We start from the raw sequence: 26,112 nt of genomic DNA, 5'->3' as shown, positions 1-26,112 counted from the left end.
ACACACAACACCATGTCCTATACTGCTGCACCCGGGGGCAGGGAAATCCTGTCACCAGCACCCTATGGAAGACCACAAGAGGGAACAGCTACTGAGTAAATGGTTTTCATACAGTTTTCATACTTTGCTGGTGATGAGCTTAACTGTTGCTCGTTGTAATCCTAAAACTGATCTAACACGTTTTCAAAAGAATAGAGTCCACTTCCAAAGTACATTTTCTTCTTCATTTATTCAAACTAAGGTTTTTGTTCCAAAAAGGGTGAAAACTGAATCAAACAAAAACGTTAAGTAACATGTTTCTGGTCTATATCCTCAGATCTGTCTTTTCCTCTTGTACTGATTCAAGTCACTGTGACCCTGACTCCTTATATACAGCTGATCTCTTGATTACAGCAGAAAATCATTATGCACAGTTCAAATACTATAGACATAGTTAAACAAACACTGTCAAAATATAAAACATTATTATAAAACAAAATGACATAATAAATAATGATGTAATTAGGTAATTATATCAATACACAGGTCATAAGTTTTCAGATAGACACACCCACACTCGTCAAATTGGAATTGATTGTATGAAAGTAGAGTGAGTTTCAGAGATCATACAGAGATGAGGAGCAAACTGAAGCAGCGAGGCTCCCTTCAGTTGAACAGAACAACAGAGACCACTGGTGCTACCAGGAATAAGAGGCTAACAGCACTGCTTGTGGCCCCAGTAGATCGTGGGGCACCATTGCACAAGTCATCTTCACAGCACTGTATGTTGTTGAAATCTGCAATTCCAGGTATGGTGGCCCAATCCACCTGACATATGCTCTTTGAGGCACAGCCTTTCGCGGTCTTCATCGCTTCGCCTTTGATTACCGCTGTGGACACACACACAAAATAAATAATATATAGCCTGCTTCACCAATGATTTAATCTCACACTTCCTTCTTGTTACTCAACTGTATTATCTGAACCAGTGCTAACTCTGGGTATTGTTTGGTCATTGCCCACTCCAGCAAACCCGTCTAATACTGTAGAAAGCAGTATTCCAGTCACAGAATGACAGAGGAATTGGAGGGAGAGAGAACCGTTCCCCTGGTTACTTAGTCTAACATGGCCAGACTGTTGCCTCCCACAATGTTCAAATGCTTCCGTCAGTCTGGAGCAACAGAAGTTATGTTGATGATCAAGCGATAAGGCGGCTGTGAAGCCTCCTCCCCACTTCCGTTTCGTCTTTACAGTCGTGCAAATGTATCCTAATATTTATCAAAATAATCAAAGCATGTATAGCTTGCTGCTAAGCAGAAATGGAAATTAAAAAATAAAATCTAAAGATATTTTGAAATATATTTTCGTGACAAACGGATGCCAGCTTCCTCTCTCGGATTTCGGGAGGTGTAGTTCCAGACTCTACAGTATATAGCATTCGGAGATTGTGGAATAGCTGTGGAATAGTCTGGCTACGCGAGCCTACTGGTTACTAGGAATACTGCAACCTACCTGAAGCCCAACCCTCCACCATGCAACCACCAATCACAATGCAGCCCCAACTAGCTGTACACAGTTCACCAATGGTTGACGAGTGATGGACAGGCAGGATCTTCAAACATAACTTATACATTGTGCAAATAGCCGCACTACAAGCTCACCAAAAATAATGGGGGATGCCGACCCCAGTTTGGGAACCACTGACACAGGAAACTGACACAAAGTGTATATACGGGTCATTACATTACTGGCTCCAAGTCTAGAAAAATCATTGAACATTCTTCTGAGCTGAGGAATGTGAAGTATTTGGGTAAACAGGAGAAGCAGTCATATAAATTCATGAGCTTTACTACCGTTTGTTGAGATGCATCGATCCTGATCCCCAGTACATTGTAGAATGTTGGAGCAGTCGTTGTCTTTGCAAGTGTAGCACTTCTTACCATTGGGGTTGACAGGAGCTGGAAGGTTTACATTTGTTAAATGTCATATTGATGAGGTCTTCAACCCTGAACCTCATGTACAACAAAACAACATTCACATAATCATATGTGGGAACTGTCTAGTTCAGCCACATTTATTGGCCCTCGTTTATCAAGCTTGCACAGACTGAAAAACGGGCGTACACCGAGACGGTGATCCCGAAAGTGATAACCGTCACTTTTGGGATTTATTAATCTATCGTCACTTTGACTTGAGCGTACGCCCGCTCAAATCTCACGCCTGGTCTCAGGTCATGTAGGCTTAGGCTACACCAGTTTGCTCCATCGTAGACATGCGGAGCAGCATTGACTGGCATTTAACATTATGCAGCAGCCAATATTCACTTAAAATGATGTAACCAAGGTAGTTGTAATTACGGGATTAACAGGTGTCTCAACATTTGGCTTGTTTAAGCCAGGAAAACACATGGACTAGGAGTGCATGTTCCACAGTGTGCCAAAAATATGCATGGCCGGACCACGGTGGAATAAGTTGTCGCTGTCGGGCTTCACGATCACGATTGGATGGGGGGGACTCGACTGTCCATACATGCTGCCACGCCAAGTAAGGTGTCAGATACCTGGCCTGTGGGTTTGTGCACAATATTGCTTTAATGTTATTGCATTAACGGGGTGCCATTGGAAGTTCCAAGGGAGCCGTGGATATCACAGTCCCAACTTGGGACCTCATCACCTCTAAAATTAAGTCTGGTAAGTAGGCTTAACAGACAACGTATGTTTAGTCAAATATTTGTATTTATGTAATGCATGTTTCAGGTTTAGTTTTATATGATAAATGTTTTTTAAAGAGTCAATGGTGCCTATAGAGGTTCGTAATTTACCAGTAATAAATTACTGTATCTCCACATTTTACACACTGCATTGTTCTGACTATATGACACTTTTTAGTTCTTTCAACTGGACTTGTGCTGTTACGATCGAGGTCATATGTTGTTATATTTGTGTCAGGTGAAGCCGTACAGTATGTCTGTGTGCTGTTCTGTTGACGGCCCGGGCCGCCTGTGTATGCAAATATGTGTGTGTGGCTCCACTGATATGATTGGAGGGCTAACTTTCCACCTGAGAATTTGCTCTTTCTATTGGCTTCCCAGAAGTACTCACAGGGACACACTTCTGAAAGAAGGGCGTGCTGTTGGCGTGTTATTTAAATGACGTTGGTTGCAGCTGCCAGATTTATCAACACACCGTCCAATCTTATGCTGTGATTGACAGGGTACACCTGCTTGATAAATTACACGTGAGCCCCATCATAAGATGATTCCTGAGCTTGAATTTAAGCTGGTTTCTACTTTCCTTTGATACGTAAATGAGGGCAACTATATCTGTGAGGCCGTAAGATAGTGTTTTCGCCTCTGTCCGGGTGTCTGTGTATCTATGTGTATGTGAGCAGCTAATCTTTGACATTCATATGTAGGCTACAGTGGTTATAGTGTTTATCATTCATACTGTACGGTGGTTATAGTGTTTGTCAAACATAGATTAAAACACACCACAGATGGCATATAGATACTTACGTGTGGGGTATCGATCATTGCAGAGGTCAGTGGAACAGCAGCTGCTTACAAGTCTGAATCCAAGGTTCGCTGATCCATTCATACAGGTAACATCTTCCACGCATGTCTTTTCTCCTTTCGTCTCACCTGAAATCAAACAAGAGATTATTCTCTGCCAAGTAATGTCTTGATCATGACTGTTCATGACTGTAATCTAGGACACAGTTTGACACAGTTTAACATCACAGAAATACAGAGGTTATACCTCTATCACATACCTGCATATGACCTGAAAGTTACTGCAGCACATTTTGTGTGTGCAGGACAGGACGTTTTGTTGCGTTGTGTTTCAGTGCAGTTTTCTGAACCTACCGGGATGCACTCGAAGCATTTCAAGGTATTATCTGTAAGACAACAGGTAGATGAGAGTAGGGTTGGCATCCTTTAGGACTTTAACGATTCTGGTTAAAACCGGACCCTCTGGGTTACTTTATGGACCCTTACAGGTCTGTGACTCCGAGAGTGTACACATTTGTACACTGTCGTTATGATTAAATTAAAACGTTTGAGAACCACCGGTATTTAAATTGTATAGCAGACGTGAAGTCCACATACCAGCAGTGGGATGAACCGGTTCTGGAGACGGTTTCAAATGTGATGGAACCTCAGTGTGGATCCGGTGGTCCCAGCCCTGGTCCGGGGCCCTTTCCCGATCCCAGTTTCCCATTTCCCGATCCAAGGAGGATCCCAACCCTAGAAGAGAGTCAAGCTACAATTACAGAAAAATGTGCTCTGTCCTCAGGATGGGTTGTCTATACCCAGGCCTGTGTCTATACCTAGGCCTGTGTCTATACCCAGGGCTGTGTCAGTCGTGGGGAAAAATCCCATTAATTTCTCCAATCATTTCTTCATAGATGTTTCAGAAAATCCTTATACTACGAGTTTTACACCAGGAACCAAGTCAACCAGACTCCTGTGAATCATGACCATGAAACATTTGATTATTTTCATGAAAATTATTAATAAATAAGGCACAGGACTGTGTATAATAAAGGAACTACTTCTACCATGAGCCATTGCACATACCATACCAATGTTTTCAGTCAAAACAATCGTTTAACTTTTTTTTACTTCAATTGTTGTCTTTATTATAGTCTTTATACTGTTGTTTTGATTGAATACCTTATTAACGGTTTGCGAAAAAAAGCACGAGAAAGTGCAGTTCGATACAAGGTCTGCTAAGAAAGCCTACGGCTTGTTTTAATTGGGGTCCTTTGTACTCAATTCATCCAGACATTTGATAGTGATGATAGACACGTTGATGGTGTTGTAAAATAGTGTAGTTGACTGATAGTGATTCTCGCCAGTGATTTACAATCGTGTCTCAAGATACAGTATTACATGAAGAAAACAGATACATGTTCCTGCTAACATCAGACAATAAAACAATAAGCCACAACAATACAGCTTACATCTAAAGAGCAAATGAAAGCAAACAGATTCAAATAACAGTTAGTCATCATGGCGTTCATTTGGTGATTCATGTTGATATTTTGGTGTAACACGACGTTCTGAACATGCCCTCTCTGGAGGTGATGTGTGTTCTCCTCTTAGCTCACTCACTAACGTTACAACCTTACCAGTGGTGGAAAGTTACTAAGTACATTTACTCAAGTACTGTACTTAAGTAAAATGTTTAGATACTTTTACTTTACTAGAGTATTTCCAATTATCAGTACTGTTACTTCTACTCCACTACATCTCAGAGGAAAATATTGTACTTTTACTCCACTACAATTACATGAAAACTGAAAACTTTAGTTACTACTTACTTTGCAGATTTAGATTATTACTACAAAACATACATTAACCACTTTAGTCGTGTGTGTGTGTGTGTGTGTGTGTGTGTGTGTGTGTGTGTGTGTGTGTGTGTGTGTGTGTGTGTGTGTGTGTATATATATATATATATATACATATATATTTGGGCCATTTGAAAATAGTAGATCTACAAGCTCATAATGTGTCACGATGCGACGCATTATGAGCTATTTTCAAAAGATTTTTTATATATTTTGAACTTGCGAAATGGGACTTTCTACTTTTACTTTTGGTACTTTAAGTATATTTTGATGTCAATACTTTTGTACTTTTACTTGAGTACATTTTATAAAGGACTTCTACTTGTAACAGTATCTACATTGCAGTATTGATACTTTTAACTTAAGTAAAACATGTACTTTTTCCACCACTGACCCTGACTCACTGGCACACAGCCAACAGACACGAATGAAGGAAGAATACAGGCTGTTGAAGTGAAACATCTACTGTAGGAATGAATTGTTAGTGTTACCAACCTAACACTATTATTATTATTATTATTATCATTATTATTATATATTTGAAGATATTTTGGAGCACAGTAGAGAGTGAGAGGAAACAGGAGAGAGAGAGGGGGAGTGGCACGCAGCAAAGGTCGTCGGGCTCGGGAATTGAACCTGCGACTCGTTGTCAGGCTGCATTAGAGCCTATACCGGGTATGCACCTTAACCACTAGGTTAAGGCTATTATTATTATTGTTTTATACAACAAACATTTGATGTTTTTTAGTGTAAGACAAAGACATGGTTTAGGGGTTTTCCAGACTCACCTTCTGATATGAGTAAGATGAGTGTCACCATGGCAACTGAATGAATCTGAAACAAAACACAATGAGAGAGAAAGCACTTTGTCATGCAACTTCCTGTGTTCAGCGGAATTTCAACATCAAACACCCCCGCCCACCCACCCACCCTCTCTCTCTCTCTCTCTCTCTCTCTCTCTCTCTCTCTCTCTCTCTCTCTCTCTCTCTCTCTCTCTCTCTCTCTCTCTCTCTCTCTCTCTCTCTCTCTTTCATTGTTATCAGCTTATACTCTTCTACTCCAGTCTGCCTGTTTGTCTCATCCAGCACATTCAGTCATTCTCTGCCTGTCTGTTCATCTGTCTGTCAGTGTCAGTGAGCATCTCTGAATGCCCCAGGACACCCTAGTATTTACTGATCATCATCATCATCATCATTGATACTTGTCTCACCTTGGTATCCATGCTGATTGTCTTCTTGTGTTCAGGAGTAGAGATGATGCAGACTTCTTCTGTCAAGGCTGGTGGAAGATGGAATAAACAATATTCAACCCAGAACAACGACCACAATCTGAAACAGTCTCCCCAATGACTAACATTGTGATAACGGTGAAAATAAGGTCTCTAGCACACAAACAAACACTAAGAGGATTCTGCCAATGGATCCAGCCATGCTTATCAAACCTGAGCAATACAAATATATTTTCTTCATCAGTCCAGGGTAAAGTGAAACACAAGTAGAAACAAACAAACACAAAACTGATGATAACAAACTGATGTCTATGTTATCAATATAATTAGCAATTTGACTTTATACAGGACAGTGCTGTCAAAGTAGCTATAGTCCTCCCATCAGTATCTCTCTATACAGCATTATACGATCAGTGTGTCTCTCTATAATTGCTCTATACATCATCATAAGAGGTTCTTATAGTGACTTACAGTGTTGCCAGATTTTGCGAGATAAATAAGCAACTAGGTCTATGAAAACAAGCCCAAAAGAAGCGACTAGGCCACACGGATATTTGAAAATAGGCGATATTTGAAAACAGTGTGAGCTTGTAGATCTGCTATTTTTTTTTTAAACTTTAAAAAAAACTTTTAACAACACAAATCTGGTGCAGGGATCACAAAACACTTTCAGATGGTGTCTGTGGACAAATACATTCTCATTTGGGGGTCCATGACATGAAAATGTTTGCGAACCACTGGTTTAAACAGCATTAAGAACAAATACACAATTACACTTTAGAAACAAGCCCAAAAAAGGCATGACAACTGACTTACTGTGTTCTGTAGATGCTCCGTAGCTAGAGGAGAGATGAGGAGTCTGTCTGTTCTCTGAACCTTTTATTTGATCACACCTTTTTCTTTGATCACACCTCTTCCCAGAAATCACACACCCCACAAACACAACTGAAAGTGAATGTAGGCTATAGCCTGCTGTATGATGAATACTAGTTAATGTTGGGACATATTACTCATAGCATTCCATAGTTTACAAATGTGTGTGTGTGTGTGTGTGTGTGTGTGTGTGTGTGTGTGTGTGTGTGTGTGTGTGTGTGTGTGTGTGTGTGTGTGTGTGCGTGTGTGCGTGTGTGTGTGTGTGTGTGTAAAATAAGTGTCAATGTTTCTGGCTCATTTGCTTGCTGCAGCTTGTCTGTGATAGCCTGGTAAACCCTCCCTCCGGAAATCTCATTTCCATTTGATTCCAGGAGTGAATTCCTGGAAGTGATTCCTGCAATAAAATGGAAATGAGATTTCCGGAGGGAGGGTTTACCAGGCTAATTTTGTCTGTGAGGCAATTAACTACTTAGCCGCTGGCAGTGGTGGGAAAAGTACTCAAATAATTTTATTAAGTAAAAGTATCAATACTGCAATGTAGAAATACTCTGTTACAGGTAAGAGTGCGGAATTCAAAATCTACTTGAGTAAAAGTACAAAAGTATCGGTAAAAGTAGTCATTATGCAGAATGTCCCATTTCAAAAGTTTTATAATGTATATTAAAAATATTTAGAAAGTAGCAGATCTACAAGTTCACAATGAGTCACATCACGATGCATTGTGAGCTTGTAGATCTGCTATTTTCAAATGGCCGAAATGTATATAGGGCTGAAGTGGTTAATATATCTTTTGTAATAATAATCTAAATCTACAAAGTAACTAGTAACTCTTTTCAAATAATTGTAGTGGAGTAAAAGTATAATATTTGTCTCTGAGATGTAGTGGAGTAGAAGTAAAAGTACTGAAAATTGGAAATGTAGCCTACTTAGTTACTTTACACCACTGGCACTGGAAATGAGCACAGAGTATTTAGTGGTACAGAGACATGGGGAAGTGTAACTTTCCTAACCCGTGCAAAATACCGTTCTCCACATGGTGCTTCACATTTAAAAACAATAGACACATTAAAAAAGAGGCGAGGCCGTTAAAAAACATTAAAAGGTAGACAGAGCAGACAACTCTCGGTAAAACAATAAGTGCTGCTGATGCATTCAAAGTGCAATATAGATAAAGTGCTATTCATCCCTCAAGATGTTAGTTTTGGGGGCAATATCTAGATATATTATATTAGAATCTAATGGAAAGGTCACTGACGTGTCAGGCTACAACCATTCTCTACAACCATCACATTTCTGGCTTACGTTTAGGCATAATATAACTTTCTTAAATAATCAAAACACTGATATATATTTTTTAAGAAAGTAGTCCAGTACTTTAATCAACTTTCACTTGTAGTTGAGTAATATTTGACCAGGAGGAGTAAATATACTTATATACTCAGGTACTAGAGTACATATTGTTATACACTCAGTTACTAGGCTAGAGTTGGTTGACAACCAGAACTCTGTCCACAACTAACTGTTTAGAGCTCAGCTCTGACGCTCTGCCACCAGGGGGCGGTATAATGACATGGTTGCCAGTTCCTCCTTCCAGGAAACGGAAGTAAAGTGCCGGAAACGGAAACGTGAGACGCTGTTTATTGCTAGTTGCAGCACCGGTGTTGTTGATGTTGTCGTGATTGGAGCTGTTTCTATCATAGTTCTACATCTCACTCCCTATTAAAGATAACAGGTAAAAAATCTAACTATAAACAGACTATATTTCATATAAAGAAGGTTTAATAAACATATTATTATAATAATAATAATAACAGTCAGTCTGTGTCGTTGTGTTAAGTTACGATGCTAAGCTAACAGTTAGCCTGTTGTGTTGGTGGAGCTCCTCTGCTACTCATAGCAGGAAAACAGCAGATCTACAAGCTCACAACGCGTCGCACCGCTACGCGTTGTGAGCATAGAGTTAAAAATAAGGGTTGTGAGCTTGTAGATCTGCTGTTTTCCTGCTAGGCTAACAGCCTGTGTGTTTGTAGCTGTGATAGCAGCAGGTCAGCTGATCGTCATGTGTTGATGGGTGTTGTTGGGTCACATTAGATCTACATAACGATGGTGTCGTGTGAGCTTGCAGATCTGCTACTTTAGTCTGACTGACGCTAGGTTCATGGTTTACCTGTAGATCTATAGCTTTAGATCTAGAAGACTCTCGTAGATGTATTTGATGGAGTCTTGACTTTTTACGTCCGTATCTACGAGAGTCTTAGCTCCACCCCCTCAGTTTGTCCTGTATTGTCACCAATAAAGCCCGTATTTCTCCAAACATGTATAAATGTTAAAATATAAGGTGTTTACCCGCTTGTCCTGAATGTTAACTAGGTGTACGGTGTGTTTGTGTAATGTATTAGTCCATATGTTTCAATAAAGAAGTGTTTTAATCCCGTTTGTGGCCGATTCTGTCTGAAGTTCCCAATGGGCTGTAGTGATGGGGCGCATCTGGTGAAAGCCTGAATTACACTCAATGTAAAAAGGAAGTCAACGAGGAGAGGAAAATGGCGTTCGGCCACAGACGGGATTAAAACACTTCTTTATTAAGAAATACGGACTAATACATTACACACATACTCCAGACACCTAGTTAACATTTGGGACAAGCTTTTTAAAAAAAAAGCATTTGTACATAGAAATACGGGCTTTACTGGTGACATTCCAGGGCTCTCTGGTGGGGTAGAGCAAAGACTGTCTTAGATATAAAAAATGTCATACATGTTTCAAATGTACAGATTATTATTACAGGGACCCCTTAGCTGAGAGAGAGAGATGAAACGGGGACCCCTTAGCTGAGAGAGAGATGAAGCAGGGACCCCTTAGCTGAGAGAGAGATGAAACAGGGACCCCTTAGGTGAGAGAGAGATGAAGCAGGGACCCCTTAGCTGAGAGAGAGATGAAGCAGGGACCCCTTAGCTGAGAGAGAGATGAAGCAGGGACCCCTTAGCTGAGAGAGAGATGAAACAGGGACCCCTTAGCTGAGAGAGAGATGAAGCAGGGACCCCTTAGCTGAGAGAGAGATGAAGCAGGGACCCCCTTAGCTGAGAGACAGATGAAGCAGGAACCCCTTAGCTGAGAGACAGATGAAGCAGGGACCCCTTAGCTGAGAGACAGATGAAGCAGGAACCCCTTAGCTGAGAGACAGATGAAGCAGGGACCCCTTAGCTGAGAGACAGATGAAGCAGGGACCCCTTAGCTGAGAGACAGATGAAGCAGGGACCCCTTAGCTGAGAGACAGATGAAGCAGGGACCCCCACTACATATTGTATATAATTGTGTTTCAGATCAAACTTTTTCATATATTGCTTCATTAACTCTCATCAGTGTTGTGTAGGCCTAAATTGATGTTTTTAGGTAATTTCAGACATTTAACCACAAACACTCAATACTCAGTACTTGATTTGCTCTTTATTTTCCCCCTCTACACCAAACCTCCTCCTTGCCAAAAATAGCAGATCTACAAGCTCACAACACCTCGCAGCACAAGGCGTTGTGAGTTTGTAGATCTGCTATGTTAGGCTAATGTTCCCCTCAGAGTTGGGATGCTAGGGTTCAAGTGATTCATGTAAAAAAAAAAAGAACAGTTTTTACCGCATGCGAAAAGACGCACAAATTGAACCGGGTTAGATTTTAAAAAAACATCGCCGCAGCCACTTGCTGCACGGCAAATTCAGAGCCGGTGTGCATGAGGTCATAGAGAACCATGTGTTCTTTTAAAACATTATATTGTCTGTTTTTTCCGTGTGAAAAATCGCACCCTGCTGAAGGCCTTAAATCACTCTGGATAAAGAGCGTCTGATAAATGACTACATAGTAAATTGTATCTTAACTCTGTGTGGAGTTGAACCGTCATCATATTATCATGTATTTATAATGATGTATAATGTGTTGTTCTGCAGGTGTGTGTGTGTGTGTGTGAATAAAGACTGATCATCATGAACCTGGAAAGAGTTCCTAATGAGGAGAAACTCACCCTGTGTAGGAAATATTATCTAGGTGAGTTCATTCATACAAACCTCATATCATGGCTTCTTGTTTGACTCATGAGAACATACAAAGTGTGAATATTAAATGTACAATCTGTAAATACATTTTTATGTCCTACCCGGACAATGTCTGTATGTTTTCAGCGAATATTCGCCCCAGAATCGGTACGCTTGTAGGTGTCAAGTGTTTAAATTAAGCCAATCCTTTAACCTTTGCTACAAATTCATTCGCATCTGTGTAACCACTTCATCCATATTTAATACTTTTGGCTATTCAAAAAAATAGCAGATCTACAAGCTCATAGCGTGGCACAGAGTGCCGCGCTATGAGCTTGTAGATCTGCTACTTTTTGAATAATCCAGATTTTTTTGGGCAAATCTTTGAATATATAAATCTGTTTTAAAGCGAATATTCTCAAATCTTTGCTGCTGGGGGTCCCTGGAAAAATACATTTTGAGATGGAGGTCTGTGGCCAAATACATATAATACCACTGTTATTACAGCAACATAAGTGTTTCAGAAAACTGTTAGGATTAGAAGACATTTGTAGAATCCCCCAGAAGCAAAGATTTGAGTTACAAATGTTCGCTTTAAAAAAATATATATATATTCAAAGATTTGCACAGATTTTCACAATTCTTTTAAATAAATTACAGATCTACAATCTCATAGCGCTATGAGCTTGTAGATCTGCTTCCCGGTCTTAATGGGTTAATGTTGATTGATTTGAATAGTTTATGAACAGTTATCAGATTGTACAGAGGTTAGCACAAAGGATAACACCAAAAGCCCTAAGGCCTTGTTTCCATTGTGGTCCATGGTCCAGGATTGTGTTGCCCTCTAGGGTTTGTGTTTCTCCTGTGGCTGGTCAACGTGATGTGTTTTTAATGTGTTGTAGTGTGGCTTTATTAAGGTGTTTATTGTGTTGTGTTGGCCTGTCACAATTATTATAATGGCAATAATCACAATTATGTCTGCATAAACGTCGCCATGTTGGAAAATGTTCACACAAATGTTCACACAAAAAGCAGATCTACAAGGTTACAGCGCGTCACTTCGTGACACGCTGTAACCTTGTAGATCTGCTTTTTTTTAAGCTTGTTGATCAGCTACTTCTGCTATTTTTACATTTATACAATTATTAAATGTCAATAATGTTTTGGTATATTTAAGTTATGTTATTAAGTTATATATGCCCTCTACAAGCTGTGATTCTTATTATTATTATTATTATACAAAATGTTTAAGTTGTATTCATAATGTTCCTATGTTCAACAGCCAAACACACAATTAAAACATTAATCGCAATTATTTGAGTGACAATTAATCCTCAACTTAAATGTGTAATGGTGACAGTCCTAGTATTGTGTTGTGTGTGTGTGTATTTCAGGAGGCTTTGCGTTCCTGCCCTTCCTGTGGCTGGTCAACGTGGTGTGGTTTTTCCGGGAGGCGTTCGTGAAGCCAGACTTCACTGAGCAGCCACAGATCAAAACATGTGAGTGGAATAGGCCCGGGACTCCAACCCCGTCCCCCCGCGTGGGAAGACAAACATCTTATCTCATCCACTAGCCTAAAGGGGAGCACCACTGATATAGAAACATACATCTTTTCAGAAAAGGCCTGATTAAATAAAGTTAATACACAATCACATGGAGCTCAGTACAGTCAGGACAGAGAACTCTCTGGCATCCTGACTGGAACTGTATTTAGTGTTTTATGAGAGACAGAGAGAGCCCTGTTACTGAATAAATATAAAGCTGTAACCATTTAGCTAAAAGAAACATCACTTCCATCCAGTTTAACCTATTAAAACCTGAAACGCACTTTAACTATTATTTTATACTTTGACTATGCAAAAATAGCAGATCTACAAGCTCATAGCGCAGCACAGAGTGCCGTGCCACGAGCTTGTAGATCTGCTATTTTCTTTTTTAATCGTGGGCAAATCTTTAAATATATATATTTATTAAAGCGAACATTTGTAACTCAAATCTTTGTCTCTGGGGGATTCTACAAAATGTCTTCTAAATCCTAACAGTTAAAAAAACAAAAGAAAGACGTATGTTGCTATATACTGTGGCTCTGAAACCTTTTCATGTCAAGGACCCCCAAAATGATATGTATTTACCCCGCGACCCAGGACCCCTCTGTGCAGTGTAGTGTTATTTATGTTGCTGTACTAGTAAAGGTCAAGAGGTGAAGCAGAGTGAATGGATGTGGGTGTCAGGTGTCACCTGCTTGGTGACATAGAAGTGTCTTCATGTGGTGAGCTGTGGCGCCACCGTGGCGCCATGCAGTGACGCCTGACATTTGCCTTTTAACCGTACGGATTTTCACGCCCATTCTGCTCGCCGCTTCACGCCTCTGGGCGTGTCTCAGACGTGTGTCACAGACGTGTGTCGCAGCAGCACTTGTGATCGTCAGACAGCATTCTGTGAGAACTCACTGCTGTGTTGAAAACTGTGCATTTTCATTTTAATCTAGTGGTTTTAGGTGTGACAATAATAAGTATTGGACTGTCAGAACTAGGGATGCACCGAATGGAAAATTCTTGGCCGAAACTGAATACCGAATGGCCGAGAATGATAATTAAAAAAAATACATGCATGCATGCATATATGTATGTATTTTTTTAAATTATCATTCTCGGCCATCGGTATTCGGTTTCGGCCAAGAGTTTTCCATTCGGTTTTAGTCTAGCGTTTTTTGGTGTGACAATAATAAGTATTGTATTGGATGCACTGAAGGGAAAACTCTTGTCCGAAACCGAATACCGAATGACCGAGAATGATCATTAAAAAAAATAGATGTATGTATGCATGCATACATACATACATACATACATATAACAATAAATTGCCATTGCTGTCATGGCTGTGCCTCTTTGTTGTAGAGCTACATGCTTATGGTAAAACTTATAATCACTATAATGGGTCCATATTGAGATCAGTTATTTAAATTAAAACATATTTATTTATTGTGCAAAATGATTTATTTACTATTGTGCAGTAATAAAAGACAATATGTCTCAAAACATTAGCATGCCATACAGTTGAATTATTGCAAATTAAGTGTGTGTGTGTGTGTGTGTGTGTGTGTGTGTGTGTGTGTGTGTGTGTGTGTGTGTGTGTGTGTGTGTGTGTGTGTGTTTCAGACGTGAAGCGCTCAGCGTTGGGTCTGACTCTGTGGGTTGCTGTTCTCACCACATGGATCACCATCTTCCAACACTTCAGAGCCCAGTGGGGAGAGGTGGCCGACTACCTGTCCTTCACCATCCCACTGGGCATCCCCTAAACCCACCACTGGGGATCCCCTGGAACCACTGGGGATCCCCTAAACCCACCACTGGGGATCCCCTGGAACCACTGGGGATCCCCTGGAACCACTGGGGATCCCCTGGATCCCCTCTGGGCATCTCACAAACCAGTGGTTCTCAAACGTCTTAACTTAAAGGAATAGTCCACCCCCAAATTTTTTTTTTTTTTTTTTTTTTTTTACAAAAAACACAAAGAGTCTCCTTTGTGTCTCCTACCGGAACCGCTGCCTACCGGTCCGCTGGTCATCATATTATTGTCCATAGAAAAAAAGGCATTTTGGAGGTGAATTATCCCTTTAATTTCAAGCACCCTCATGACTCAGAGAGTGTACAAAATGGAACCAAATGGACCCTTAAGGGTCCATTTGGTTCCATTTTGTACACTCTCAGAGTTACTTACCTTGCAAGGGTCCATTTGGAACCCCACTCAAGGAACCCTGAAGGGGGTCCCTGGACCACACGTTGAGAACCACTGTCCTAAACCATTCCATTGGGATTCCCCAAATCACACTTATTAAACAATAACCCTGCAGTCCAAACTCCTCAGTGTTCATTTAACCACATGAACCCCTGTTCTGGTGAGAGCATTCAGCACCAATAGGCCACCTACACAACGGTGTGAAATGTGACCAAAATGGACCCTTAAAACTATCAGATTTATGAATAGAATAATTAACACTGAGGATTTGACTGTGTGTCGCGTGTCTAAATCATCATGCGCTTTTGAGCTTGTAGATCTGCTATTTTTGAAAAATCGTGAAACTTTGTGCAAATCTTTAAATAAACATTATTTTTTTTAAAGCGAACGTTTGTAAAATATTTTGTTCCAGGAGCAAAGATTTGAGTTACAAATGTTCGCTTTAAAAAATAGATATATTCAAAGATTTGCACACATTTTTTTCGATATCTCAAAATGACACGGACGCGTCCCTGGATTGAATTGGCTAAACTAAAGAGTAAAACTATACTGAATGTGCTTGTAAACAAATGTCAATACTGACCAATCTGACAACGTTTTGCTTTCTAAAACCCTCAGGTCTCCCAAATGTAAAACATTTCTTTTCACCTGGGCGTTTTCTTTTATTGTGTTTTTTTTTTAATCTAGCAAGGGGTTTGTTTTGAATAACGTTAATTGATCTTAACGAGCTTACATAGCGGGGGCGGTATTGATAGTGGCTCCAGTATCTAAATCAAATGATATAGATGGAGACTATTAGATATGTACAATACAAGATAAAATACATACACTGAATGATTCTTCTGCTTAGATGGGGCTCAAAAAAAGTGCACCTTTTTCTTCAAATGTTCCTTAAGATTTAAAGTGTGTGTGTGTGAGTGTGAGAGGGTATACATTTTTTACTTGTGTGTGAATGAGAATAAATAGAACATCTCTTCACTTAGCGCATTGTATTTTGCCTCCTTTACTTGCAAAGCTGACTTACTGTGCTGAAATGTTATGACAGTTTTAAAGACATTTTTATGACGGAACGAAATGTCCTGACACGTGTGAACGGCTCAGAATAACCTAGCTTGAGGAAAGAGTTTACTTTCTATTGGCTCACTAGTAAAACCACACTGGTGATAGGAAATGAACTACTGCTGTTCATATATTTACTGACATCAACCTTGTCAGTGTCGTAGAGGTCTGGCAAACGTCTTATGTTTGTCATCATCAGTCAGCCTAAAGGTTGACTATAACCTGCTGTTGACATATGATTAGTGAAACCTCGCTCTCTGCTATTAGCTGTGAGATGAGGTGAGGTTCCAAACACAGCTAGTGGACCACATAGTAACTGAGTACATTTACCCAAGTAATGTACTTAAATACACTTTTGAGTAATCTTTACTGGAGTATTTCCCAATGTCAATACCTTAACTTCTACTCCACTACATCTCAGAGGCAAATATTATACTTTTACTCCACTACAATTATTTGAAAACTTTAGTTACTAGTCACTTTGCAGATATAAAATACTACATTATAAAACATATATTGACCACTTTAGCCCTATTTTATACCTAGGCCATTTGAAAATAGCAGATCTACAAGCTTGTACGAGCTTGTAGATCTGCTATTTTCAAACATTTCACTACTTTTACCTTTGGTACTTTTAAGTATATTTTGATGCCAATACTTTTGTACTTCTACTCAAGTAACATTTTGAACACAGGCCTTTTTTTAACTTGTAACAGTACTTCTTCTACATTGTGGTATTGATACTTTTACTTTAGTAAAAAAAATGTCGGTATACTTTTTCCACCACTGACAACATGACGGTAACATTAGAAGCAGACGAGTCACTGTGGACAGGAAGGACATGTCATCTCCCACACAGTGTCCCCACAGTAGCACTATATATATATATATGTCCCCACAGTGGACACTCTGGACAGGAAGGACACGCAGGGACGTGCACAGATAGACTCTAGGTGGCGCTACAGCACCTGCCCTTTGCCCTCTTGACCAGAAGTGCCCTTTTGAAAAAAAGAAGAAAAAAGTTTTTTCTTTTTTCAGTTTACAGCAGGGGTCTTCAACAGGGGGTCCGGGGACCCCTAGGGGGTCCTCAGAGTTACTACAGGGGGTCCGCCAAATCTTTTATGTGCTATGATTTTTTCTTTTTTACCATAACCACTCGAAACCTAGCGTCCCTTTTCTGAGGAGAATTTTAGCCAAAAATAGCCGATCTACAAGCTCACAACGCCTCGCGCTGCGAGGCGTTGTGAGCTTGTAGACCTGCTATTTTTTGGCAAAGAGGTATATAGGTATAGAGGGGAAAAAAAGAGAAGACCAAGTAAACAAAAAAAAAAGAGTATAATTTACTTGAGCACCTGCCCCTCAAAATGTCTGTGCACGCCACTGAGGAGTGAGGACACGTCATGTCCCGACAGTAGCACTATATATGTCCCCACAGTGTCACTGTGCACAGGAAGGACATGTCCTCACAATACCACAGTGTCCCCACAGTGTCCTGACAGTACAGCAGACACGGTGCTCGTCTGAGCTGGGTGCCAGGAACATGTCCTCATCACGCACTTCATTATGAAACTGATTCATGTGTGGAGTGATGTCAGCAGCCTGTGACCGTCCGGTGGTGGAAAAAAGTACTACATTTGCTTTACTTAACCCATTGAGACCTGAAGCCGATTCTACATGTCTCCTAAATCCCAACAGTTTTCTGAAAAACGTATGTTTCTATATCAGTGGTGCTCAATCTTTTTCATACATGTCAAGGACCCCCCGAAATGATATGTGTTTGGCCGCGGACCCCCATCAAGATATTTTGTTCCAGGGACCCCCCAGAAGCAAAGATTTGAGTTAAAAATGTTCGCTTTAAAAGAATATATATTCAAATATTTGCACACATTTTCACGATTTTTCAAAAATAGCAGATCTACAAGTTCGTATGAGCTTGTATATCTGCTATTTTTGAATAGCTAAAGTGTGAAATAATGCTTTTTAGCTCAAATCTAAAAATGACACAATTCCAGGGTGAAAGTATCAATACTGTAATGTAGAAATACTCTGTTACAAGTAAAATTCCGCAATTCAACAGTACAAAAGTATAGGTATCAAAATGTACTTAAAGTACCAAAATTAGAAAGTACTCAGAATGTCCCATTATTTCGCAAGTTTTCAAAATGTATAAAAAAACTTTAGAAAACAGCAGATCTAAAATGGAGCTGACAATCACGATGCGTCGTGTGAGCTTGTAGATCGGCTATTTTCAAATGGCCGAAATGTATATATATAGGGCTGAAGCCATCTCGGAACCCAGAGACACACTGAAAAGGAAAAACAGCGACCTCTGCTGTTCGTTGCTCCTCAGTGTGACTCTGGGACAACGCCGACGCAGCACATGTGCGCAAGGAAACGGGGTTTAAGTCTGCCTTCACCGCTCCACTTCCGGTGGTGAGCTTGCGTTTTCATTCCGACTAGATAACATTTCTACATGGAACACTAACACCACTTCTCCCAGAGAACATGGATGGTTTTGGTTATAAGCCCACTTGTTTCTATGATGAAAGTTAAAATGTGAATATCTTTCCGTGGTTTTGTCCGCTCCGCGGACGCTATTGTTAAATTAGTTTAGGCTAGTTTCGAGTAGGGAATGATCGACGGACACGTGAATCCCGCCCACTACATTTGATTGGGTTAAGCGCGGCCTGCTTCCTGATCTGAAGGCACGCCCACTCCCACACAGTGTGCACACGTTATGACGAACCTGCAGGACAGATCCCAACGCAGTGCAGAATCTGTTCTTGAGAGATTAGGGCTGAAGTGGTTAATGTATGGTTTTGTAATAATAATCTAAATCTAAGTAACTAGTAACTAAAGTTTTCAAATAATTGTAGTGGAGTAACAGTGCGATATTTGACTCTGAGATGTAGTGGAGTAAAGTAAAAGTACTGAAAATTGGGAAAATACTCCAGTAAAGTAAAAGTGCCTCAAAATTGTGCTTAAGTACAGTACTTGACTAAATGTACTTAGTTGCTTTCCGCCGCTGGCTGTGGCTCATCCATAGATCATCTGTCATCAGAAAAACCTCCACGTCTATCAGTCCTAAATGGAAGACTTTAGAACCTTCTCCCTCCTAGGAGAAGAAACAAGGAAGGTTATCAATCTGTCTCTGTTATGATCTGTCATGTGTCTCTGAGAGGAACACACACACACACACACACACACACACGTGGCACAGGCATGTGAATGTTGTGTCACAGTCTGCCTGCCATTAACCCCTAAGGGTCACCGTCGCCTCTTTTGAATGTATTTTTGGCCGAGTCATCCTAGACAGTATCTAGCCTACTGTAGAGATTACAGCTGTTTGAGTGCTGGAAGAAGTACTCGGATATTTTACTTAAAGGACGACTTTGTTTTTTTTACAACCAAGGTTTATATTTTAGCTTGTAATTAAAGTAAATAAATGATGAGTGTTATTTTTTTTTCATTTACTGCTTTCTATAGTTTTAGCAATTTTCGCGAGCTTTTTTACAGTGGGCGGGGGCATTCTGTCCGGTGGCTAAATATGTCCTTTTTTACACAATAAAAAAGGTCCTGTGGTCTTTGATGGCCAGATGTGAGTTATTGGGGGCTAGAAGAGCTACTGTAAATAATAATAAAGAAAACGCCTGGTTATTGTGTAAAAAAATACATATTTTGCCACCGGACAGAATGCTAAAACTATAGAAAGCAGTACATTTAAAAGAATTAACACTCATCTTTTATTTACTTTAATTACAATCTAAAACATAAACCTTGGGTTGTAAAAAAACAAAGTTGTCCTTTAAGTAAAAGTAGCAATATACCACAATATAAAAATACTCTGTTACAAGTAAAAGTGAAAGTCCTAAAATGATTGAAAATAGCAGATCTACAAGCTCACAACGCGTCGCATCGCTATATATGATTAATATGTCACAGTATTTATAAATATAATGATGTTTATAATAATGTTAGAGTATTTCTAAAGGCCTGTCAGGGATGAGGCTTCATTCCTCACGTTAATTGATCTATTAAAGTGACACAGGACAGAACAGCTGCGTGTAACGTAACGTCCCAACAATGCACCGTGATCCAGCACGCAGCCTGGTGGAACCCCAAGGGTACGTCCAGCATGTGTTATTATTATGATTATGATTATTACACAAGACAATGAAGGTGCCCCACAGCGGATTCCCTTTGTGTTATGTAACTCTGCTATGAGACACGGACCTTAACTGGCACCTCTGACACCAGTGGGGTAATGTAACCAAGTACATTTACTCAAGTACTGTACTTTAGTACTTAACATTTTTTTTTACTTTACTGAAGTATTTCCAATTTTCAGTACTTTTACTTCTACTCCACTACGCATCTCAGAGGCAAATATTATACTTTTACTCCACTACAATTATTTGAAAACTTTAGTTACTAGATTTTGAAAACGTACATTAACCACTTCAGCCCTATATACATTTCGGCCATTTGAAAATAGCAGATCTACAAGCTCACAATGTGTCGCGATGCGACACATTGTGAGCTTGTAGATCTGCTATTTACAAAATATTTGTATACATTTGAAAACTTGTGAAATGGGGACATTGTGCATAATGAGTACTTCCTACTTTTTGGTACTTTTAAGTACATATTGATACCAATACCTTTGTGCTTTTACTCAAAAAAACTTTTAATTCCGGACTTTTACTTGTAACAGAGTACTTCTACATTGGCAGTATTGATACTTTTACTTAAAGCAAAACATGTGAGTACTTTTTCCACTACTGTCAGAGAGAGAGAGAGAGAGAGAGAGAGAGGAGGGTCAGATTTCCTCCCCGGATGCTGATCTTCAGAGGATAAATAAAACACTCCCCTCCCGGGCAGGCTTCATTCAGAGAGACACAAACCTTGTGGACGTAACATCTATACAGTCTGTCTGACACGCTGTAAACTCAACTCTACATTCATTCATCTATCTATTGTTTTCTAACTGAACTCTAGTATCTCCAGCAGACCTTCCTCCTCCTCCTCTTCCTCAGAGACATGGACTTCATCCTGCCCGCCAGCCTGCCCGCCTGTGGGATCCCCTGGGAGAAGGTTCTTCCACCTCTGCTGCCCCGACTCAACACCATGTACGGAGAGCAGTGTGGATGGAGCCAGTTTGTCACTCCATCACACACACACAGCTCCACATCCACACAGGTAAGAACACACACACACACACACACACACACACACACACACACACACACACACACACACACACACACACACACACACACACACACACACACACACACACACACACAGCTCCACAGGTAGGATGCCTACAGTGGGTTTGTTTAGGAATATGTGTCAAACAACCAGTTTGTCTGTACTCACTCACTCACTCACTCACTCACTCACACATACATTATGTGAGAGATCGGGCAGAAACCATCTATTTCCAAAATATGAACTTTTCAGGAAATGAAAAAGAAAAACATGTTTTTATAACAACACAACACTGCCTCATCACAGTTGGTATGGTGACTTTATACATTGTCAGATACTTGAATGTGTCTTTATATTATCATCACTTTATAGCCACACACAGCTCAGTGGAGTTAGGAGGTTTTTCACTAACCCTAACCCGTTAATGTGAAGAGGTTTTCTAATCAATGATGGACAAAACATCTCTCTCCACAAGGTGGAGTTAGGAGGTTTGACTGACAGTTTGAGGATCAGTTTGAGGAGCTGATTGTATGACGTTCTGTATAGTAATGTATATCTGTCTGTGTTCTTATATGTCATCATGATGTGAGTGTGTGTGGATCTCATTTTAAATAAGCCAAGTGTTTTTATGAGCGATCCAGTTTAGAGGACCTTGTGTTGTGAACTGTACTTCCATGTACTGTTACCATGTCTTTCTAGGATGTGAAGCTGTTCATAATAGATCTATATACGTCATGTTTCCTGGTGGACTGTGACAGCAGAGGGTTAATAATAGATCTATACGTCATGTTTTCAGGTGGACTGTGACAGCAGGGGGTTAATAATAGATCTATACGTCATGTTTTCAGGTGGACTGTGACAGCAGAGGGTTTGTAGTTCAGGTGGATGTGAAGATGTTCAGACCAGAGGATCTGCTGGTCAAAGTAACAGGAGACTTTGTGGAGGTTCAGGGAAAACACGAGGAGAAGAAGGTTAGTGCACGTTAGTGTGTGTGTGTGTGTGTGTGTGTGTGTGTGTGTGTGTGTGTGTGTGTGTATGTGTGTGTGTGTGTGTGTGTGTGTGTGTGTGTGTGTGTCTGTGTGTGTGTGTGTGTGTGTGTGTGTGTGTGTGTGTGTGCGCGCGCGCGTGCGTGCGTTCGTGACGCGTTGTAAGCTTGTAGATCAGCAGTTTTTTTTTTTTTTTACATGTATAACATTCTTAAATATGTCAATAATGTCTTTGTATATTTAAGTTATTGATCATATCTGCCCCCTGTGTACGTTTTTATTATGAAGCCTAAAGGGCAAACACAAATGTAATTTGTATTCATAATGTTCCAATGTTCAATGGCCAAACACACAATGAAATATAGTTAATTGTAATTATTTGAGTGACAATTAAAGGACGACTCGGTCTGTGTCTCAGAGGAGGGCTGTGGACAGTTCAGAGTCCCGTCTACCAGTGACATCATCAATGGGGAATCCAAAATGGTGCATTTATAAAGCGCTTCTATCCGAAGCGCTTTACATTGATTGTGCCATTAACCCATTCACACACACATTCATACACCAATGGCGGAGGAAACCATGCAAGGCACCAACCTGCTCATTGGGAGCAATTAGGAGTTCAGCGTCTTGCTCAAGGACACTTCGACACTAACTTTAGGGGAGCGCCCCAGCCCGGGATCGAACTGGGAACCTTGCGGTTTTCCAGTTCACTCTACCCGGCCACTCTACCCCTGAGCCACTGCCGCCCCATCCAAGCTAATAGAAACTGCAGGCTTTCTATTCCTGGAAAGTTGCGATACAATAAAAGAAGCCATTGTTCTCGTGTTAATAAAAATCTAAATAAAAAATGTGAAATCTTGTTGGGAAAAAAATCCTGCCTAACGATGATGTCACTGGTAGACGGGTTTCTAGAGTGTCTACAGCCCTCCTATGAGACACAGACCAAGTCTTCCTCACGGAGAAAACAGCCCAGGTGCTCATCCAGGCTCTTGTCATCTCCCGCCTGGACTACTGCAACTCCCTCCTTGCTGGTGCTCCGGCATCAGCCATCAGACCTCTGGAGCTTGTTCAGAAAGCTGCGGCTTGTCTGGTGTTCAACCGCCCCAAGTTCTCCCACACAACTATCCTTCTCCGTTCTCTGCACTGGCTCCCCGTAGCAGCTCGCATTCAGTTTAAAACCCTGGTGCTAGCCTATAGAGCAGTGAAAGGAACAGCTCCTTCTTACCTCCGGGTTTTGGTCAATGCCCACACCCCTGCCCGACCACTCCGGTCTGCCACCTCGGGGCGACTGACTCCCTCGCCACTCAACGGTCCTTCTGGTCGATCGACACGGTCACGACTTTTTTCTGTTCTGGCCCCACAGTGGTGGAATGAACTTCCCACTGATGTCAGGACAGCAGAGTCACTGCCCATCTTTCGCCGCAGGCTGAAAACCCACCTCTTCAGGAAACACTATCCTTCCTCTTTGCCTGGCCTACTTGTTGTTAACTAGTTGTACGAACTCTTGTTTTATTTTTGTATTGTTTTATTGGATCTTGTTTAGTCGACTCACTTATTTGTTTTAGCTCGTGCTCATTTGATTTTGCCATTTTTGTCTCATCTGTTTAAGAAAGTAGGTAGCTGATATATTGCACTTTTACCTTAGCGCTAGGTATACTCTTGGTTGCTTGTTTTTGCAGGAAATGTACTTAAAACTTCTGGTGATTAGTAGTTTTCGTTCCCTACCTATGTTGAATACACTTATTTTAAGTCGCTTTGGATAAAAGCGTCTGCTAAATGACTGTAATGTAAATGTAATGTAGAAAAAAATGGTACCATTTTATCATGAGTATTAGTGAGGACCAATTATATGAAGATAGGTTGAAAAGCGGTGAAGTCGTCCTTTAATGGTGAAGTTAAATGTGTAATAGTGACAGAACTACACTATGTTCTGTGTTCTGTAGATGCTGTGTTAACTAGAGGAGAGTCTGTTCTCTGAATGCTTTATTCTATCTGGTTCTTTGATCAAACTTCTTCCCAGAAATCACACTCACACTCACACACACACACACACACACACACACACACACACACACACACACACACACACACACACACACACACACACACACACACACACACACACACACACACCCCATCACAAAGTGAAAGTGAAAGAATATGATCATATGCAGCTGTGTGAATATTAGTGAATGTTGGGAAATGCAGGATTTCCCAGAAATGACTCATCACAGTATTCCATGTTTTACCAAAACAGAGAGTGAAAGTATGCAGTGTGTTTTATGTTCAGCAGGGGGGGGGGGGGTCATTTCTAGGAAGAGGTGTGATCAAAGAACCAATTATTTTGAGATGGGGGTCCACGGCCGTCCTTGACATCATAAAGTTTGAGCACCACTGAGACAGTAATGTGTGTGTGTGTGTGTGTGTGTGTGTGTGTGTGTGTGTGTGTGTGTGTGTGTGTGTGTGTGTGTGTGTGTGTGTGTGTGTGTGTGTGTGTGTGTGTGTGTGTGTGTGTGTGTGTGTGAGAGACCCAATTTTAACCCATTAAGACCCAAAGCCGATTCCACACAATTGTCTTCTAAATCCTAAGAAAAACTTTCCCCTCAAACTTTGTCATGTGAAGGACCACCCAAAACGATATGTATTTGGCCGCGGACCCACATCTCAAAAACATCTGGTTCCAGGGACCCCCAGAAGCAAAGATTTGAGTTTAAAATGTTCGCTTTAAAAATATATATTTATGTATAGAGAGTGTGAGTGAGAGAGAGATGGATATATGTAACGCCTGGGATTCAAACCCGGGTCTCCCACATGGAGAGCCAACATCTTAACCACTAAGCCAAAGGGATATCCCTATCACTCAGGGGAGATATTAGAGTTTCAGACCATCAGGCTGAGGTAGTGAACCACTCTGTTACATACATATAGATGTCTGAATAGTATAAAACAAAGGTTAAAACAAAGTGGTTACACAGATGCTGTCCCTGTGTTAATGTGTCAAAACAAACAGACTTCACTGAACCTTCTATTCCACTGTTAATTAGGTTTGAATAAAGCATCTGTCTGTCTGTCTGTCTGTCCATGTTGTTGTACAGAAGGACGGTTCAGGGTTCATCACCAGGCAGTTTAATCGTCGGTATCGTATCCCAGAAGGAGTGAACTCTCTGGCCTTAGAGTCAGCTGTTTCTCCTGACGGCATCCTGGTCATCTCTGCTCCTCTGCTGCTGGACAAAGACTCCATCACCTCACCATCACACCCTGAGACCCTCTCCTCCTCATCAACAACATCAGACCCTGAGACCCTCTCCTCCTCCTCAACATCATCACTTCCTGAGACCCTCTCCTCCTCATTATCACCTCCTGATACCCTCTCCTCCTCGACCCCAACACAGACATCCTGATCATGTGTTCTTCTTCACTTTTTCTTGCAGACCTTCTCCTCCACAACAACCCAACACAAACAGAACACACACAGAACACAAACAGAACACAAACAGAACACACACAGAACACACACAGAACACTATCAAACACACAACTAACTGAAGGCAGAAACCTTGTATTTCCATATTTCATCTTTTCATGTTTATTTATTTTCCCACATTAATTAATGCCCAGTTTTATCATCATATTTATTGTCATGTTTACTTTAGTCATATGACGG

At 40.7% G+C, this 26,112-nt stretch overlaps 3 protein-coding genes across 3 annotated transcripts; 2 read left to right on the top strand and 1 right to left on the bottom strand.

Moving 5' to 3' along the window:
• Window positions 1-210: 210 nt before the first annotated feature.
• LOC311041983 (uncharacterized protein) lies at window positions 211-7,482 on the bottom strand. Its single transcript, XM_084052482.1, has 8 exons — window positions 7,376-7,482; window positions 6,542-6,609; window positions 6,120-6,165; window positions 4,088-4,225; window positions 3,751-3,876; window positions 3,494-3,619; window positions 1,833-1,937; window positions 211-869 (listed from the first exon to the last, which is right to left on the bottom strand). Exons 2-8 carry the CDS (start codon window positions 6,551-6,553, stop codon window positions 646-648), a joined length of 777 nt encoding a protein of 258 aa, XP_083908608.1. The 5' UTR covers window positions 6,554-6,609; window positions 7,376-7,482; the 3' UTR covers window positions 211-645.
• Window positions 7,483-9,071: 1,589 nt separating this feature from the next.
• Window positions 9,072-16,174, top strand: psenen (presenilin enhancer, gamma-secretase subunit). Its single transcript, XM_084053363.1, has 4 exons — window positions 9,072-9,164; window positions 11,371-11,467; window positions 12,849-12,953; window positions 14,613-16,174. Exons 2-4 carry the CDS (start codon window positions 11,407-11,409, stop codon window positions 14,750-14,752), a joined length of 306 nt encoding a protein of 101 aa, XP_083909489.1. The 5' UTR covers window positions 9,072-9,164; window positions 11,371-11,406; the 3' UTR covers window positions 14,753-16,174.
• A 4,989-nt stretch (window positions 16,175-21,163) lies between these two features.
• hspb6 (heat shock protein, alpha-crystallin-related, b6) lies at window positions 21,164-25,904 on the top strand. Its single transcript, XM_084052137.1, has 3 exons — window positions 21,164-21,450; window positions 22,311-22,433; window positions 25,544-25,904. The coding sequence occupies exons 1-3, from the start codon at window positions 21,292-21,294 to the stop codon at window positions 25,847-25,849; spliced, it is 588 nt and encodes a 195-aa protein (XP_083908263.1). The 5' UTR covers window positions 21,164-21,291; the 3' UTR covers window positions 25,850-25,904.
• Window positions 25,905-26,112: the final 208 nt, after the last annotated feature.

This window comes from Gymnoscopelus microlampas (genome assembly GCF_963454915.1).
Source record: "Gymnoscopelus microlampas genome assembly, chromosome: 3".
In the NCBI taxonomy this organism is placed as follows: domain Eukaryota; kingdom Metazoa; phylum Chordata; class Actinopteri; order Myctophiformes; family Myctophidae; genus Gymnoscopelus; species Gymnoscopelus microlampas.
The sequence above is the reverse complement of the archived record's forward strand: the minus strand, read 5'-3'. Positions and strand labels throughout refer to the sequence as shown.

What these genes read in the sequence shown, in the direction of transcription:
- LOC311041983 (XM_084052482.1), bottom strand. An exon ending in CATCTTACTCATATCAGAAG is followed by an intron (nt 4,226 to 6,119) that starts GTGAGTCTGGAA and finishes ACTCTCTTCTAG; the next exon opens with GGTTGGGATCCTCCTTGGAT. An exon ending in CAATGATCGATACCCCACAC is followed by an intron (nt 1,938 to 3,493) that starts GTAAGTATCTAT and finishes TAAACCTTCCAG; the next exon opens with CTCCTGTCAACCCCAATGGT.
- psenen (XM_084053363.1), top strand. Translation starts at nt 11,407, where the DNA reads ATGAACCTGGAAAGAGTTCCTAATGAGGAGAAACTCACCCTGTGTAGG. An exon ending in GTGTAGGAAATATTATCTAG is followed by an intron (nt 11,468 to 12,848) that starts GTGAGTTCATTC and finishes TGTGTATTTCAG; the next exon opens with GAGGCTTTGCGTTCCTGCCC. An exon ending in GCAGCCACAGATCAAAACAT is followed by an intron (nt 12,954 to 14,612) that starts GTGAGTGGAATA and finishes TGTGTGTTTCAG; the next exon opens with ACGTGAAGCGCTCAGCGTTG.
- hspb6 (XM_084052137.1), top strand. Translation starts at nt 21,292, where the DNA reads ATGGACTTCATCCTGCCCGCCAGCCTGCCCGCCTGTGGGATCCCCTGG. An exon ending in ACAGCTCCACATCCACACAG is followed by an intron (nt 21,451 to 22,310) that starts GTAAGAACACAC and finishes TCATGTTTTCAG; the next exon opens with GTGGACTGTGACAGCAGAGG. An exon ending in GAAAACACGAGGAGAAGAAG is followed by an intron (nt 22,434 to 25,543) that starts GTTAGTGCACGT and finishes GTTGTTGTACAG; the next exon opens with AAGGACGGTTCAGGGTTCAT.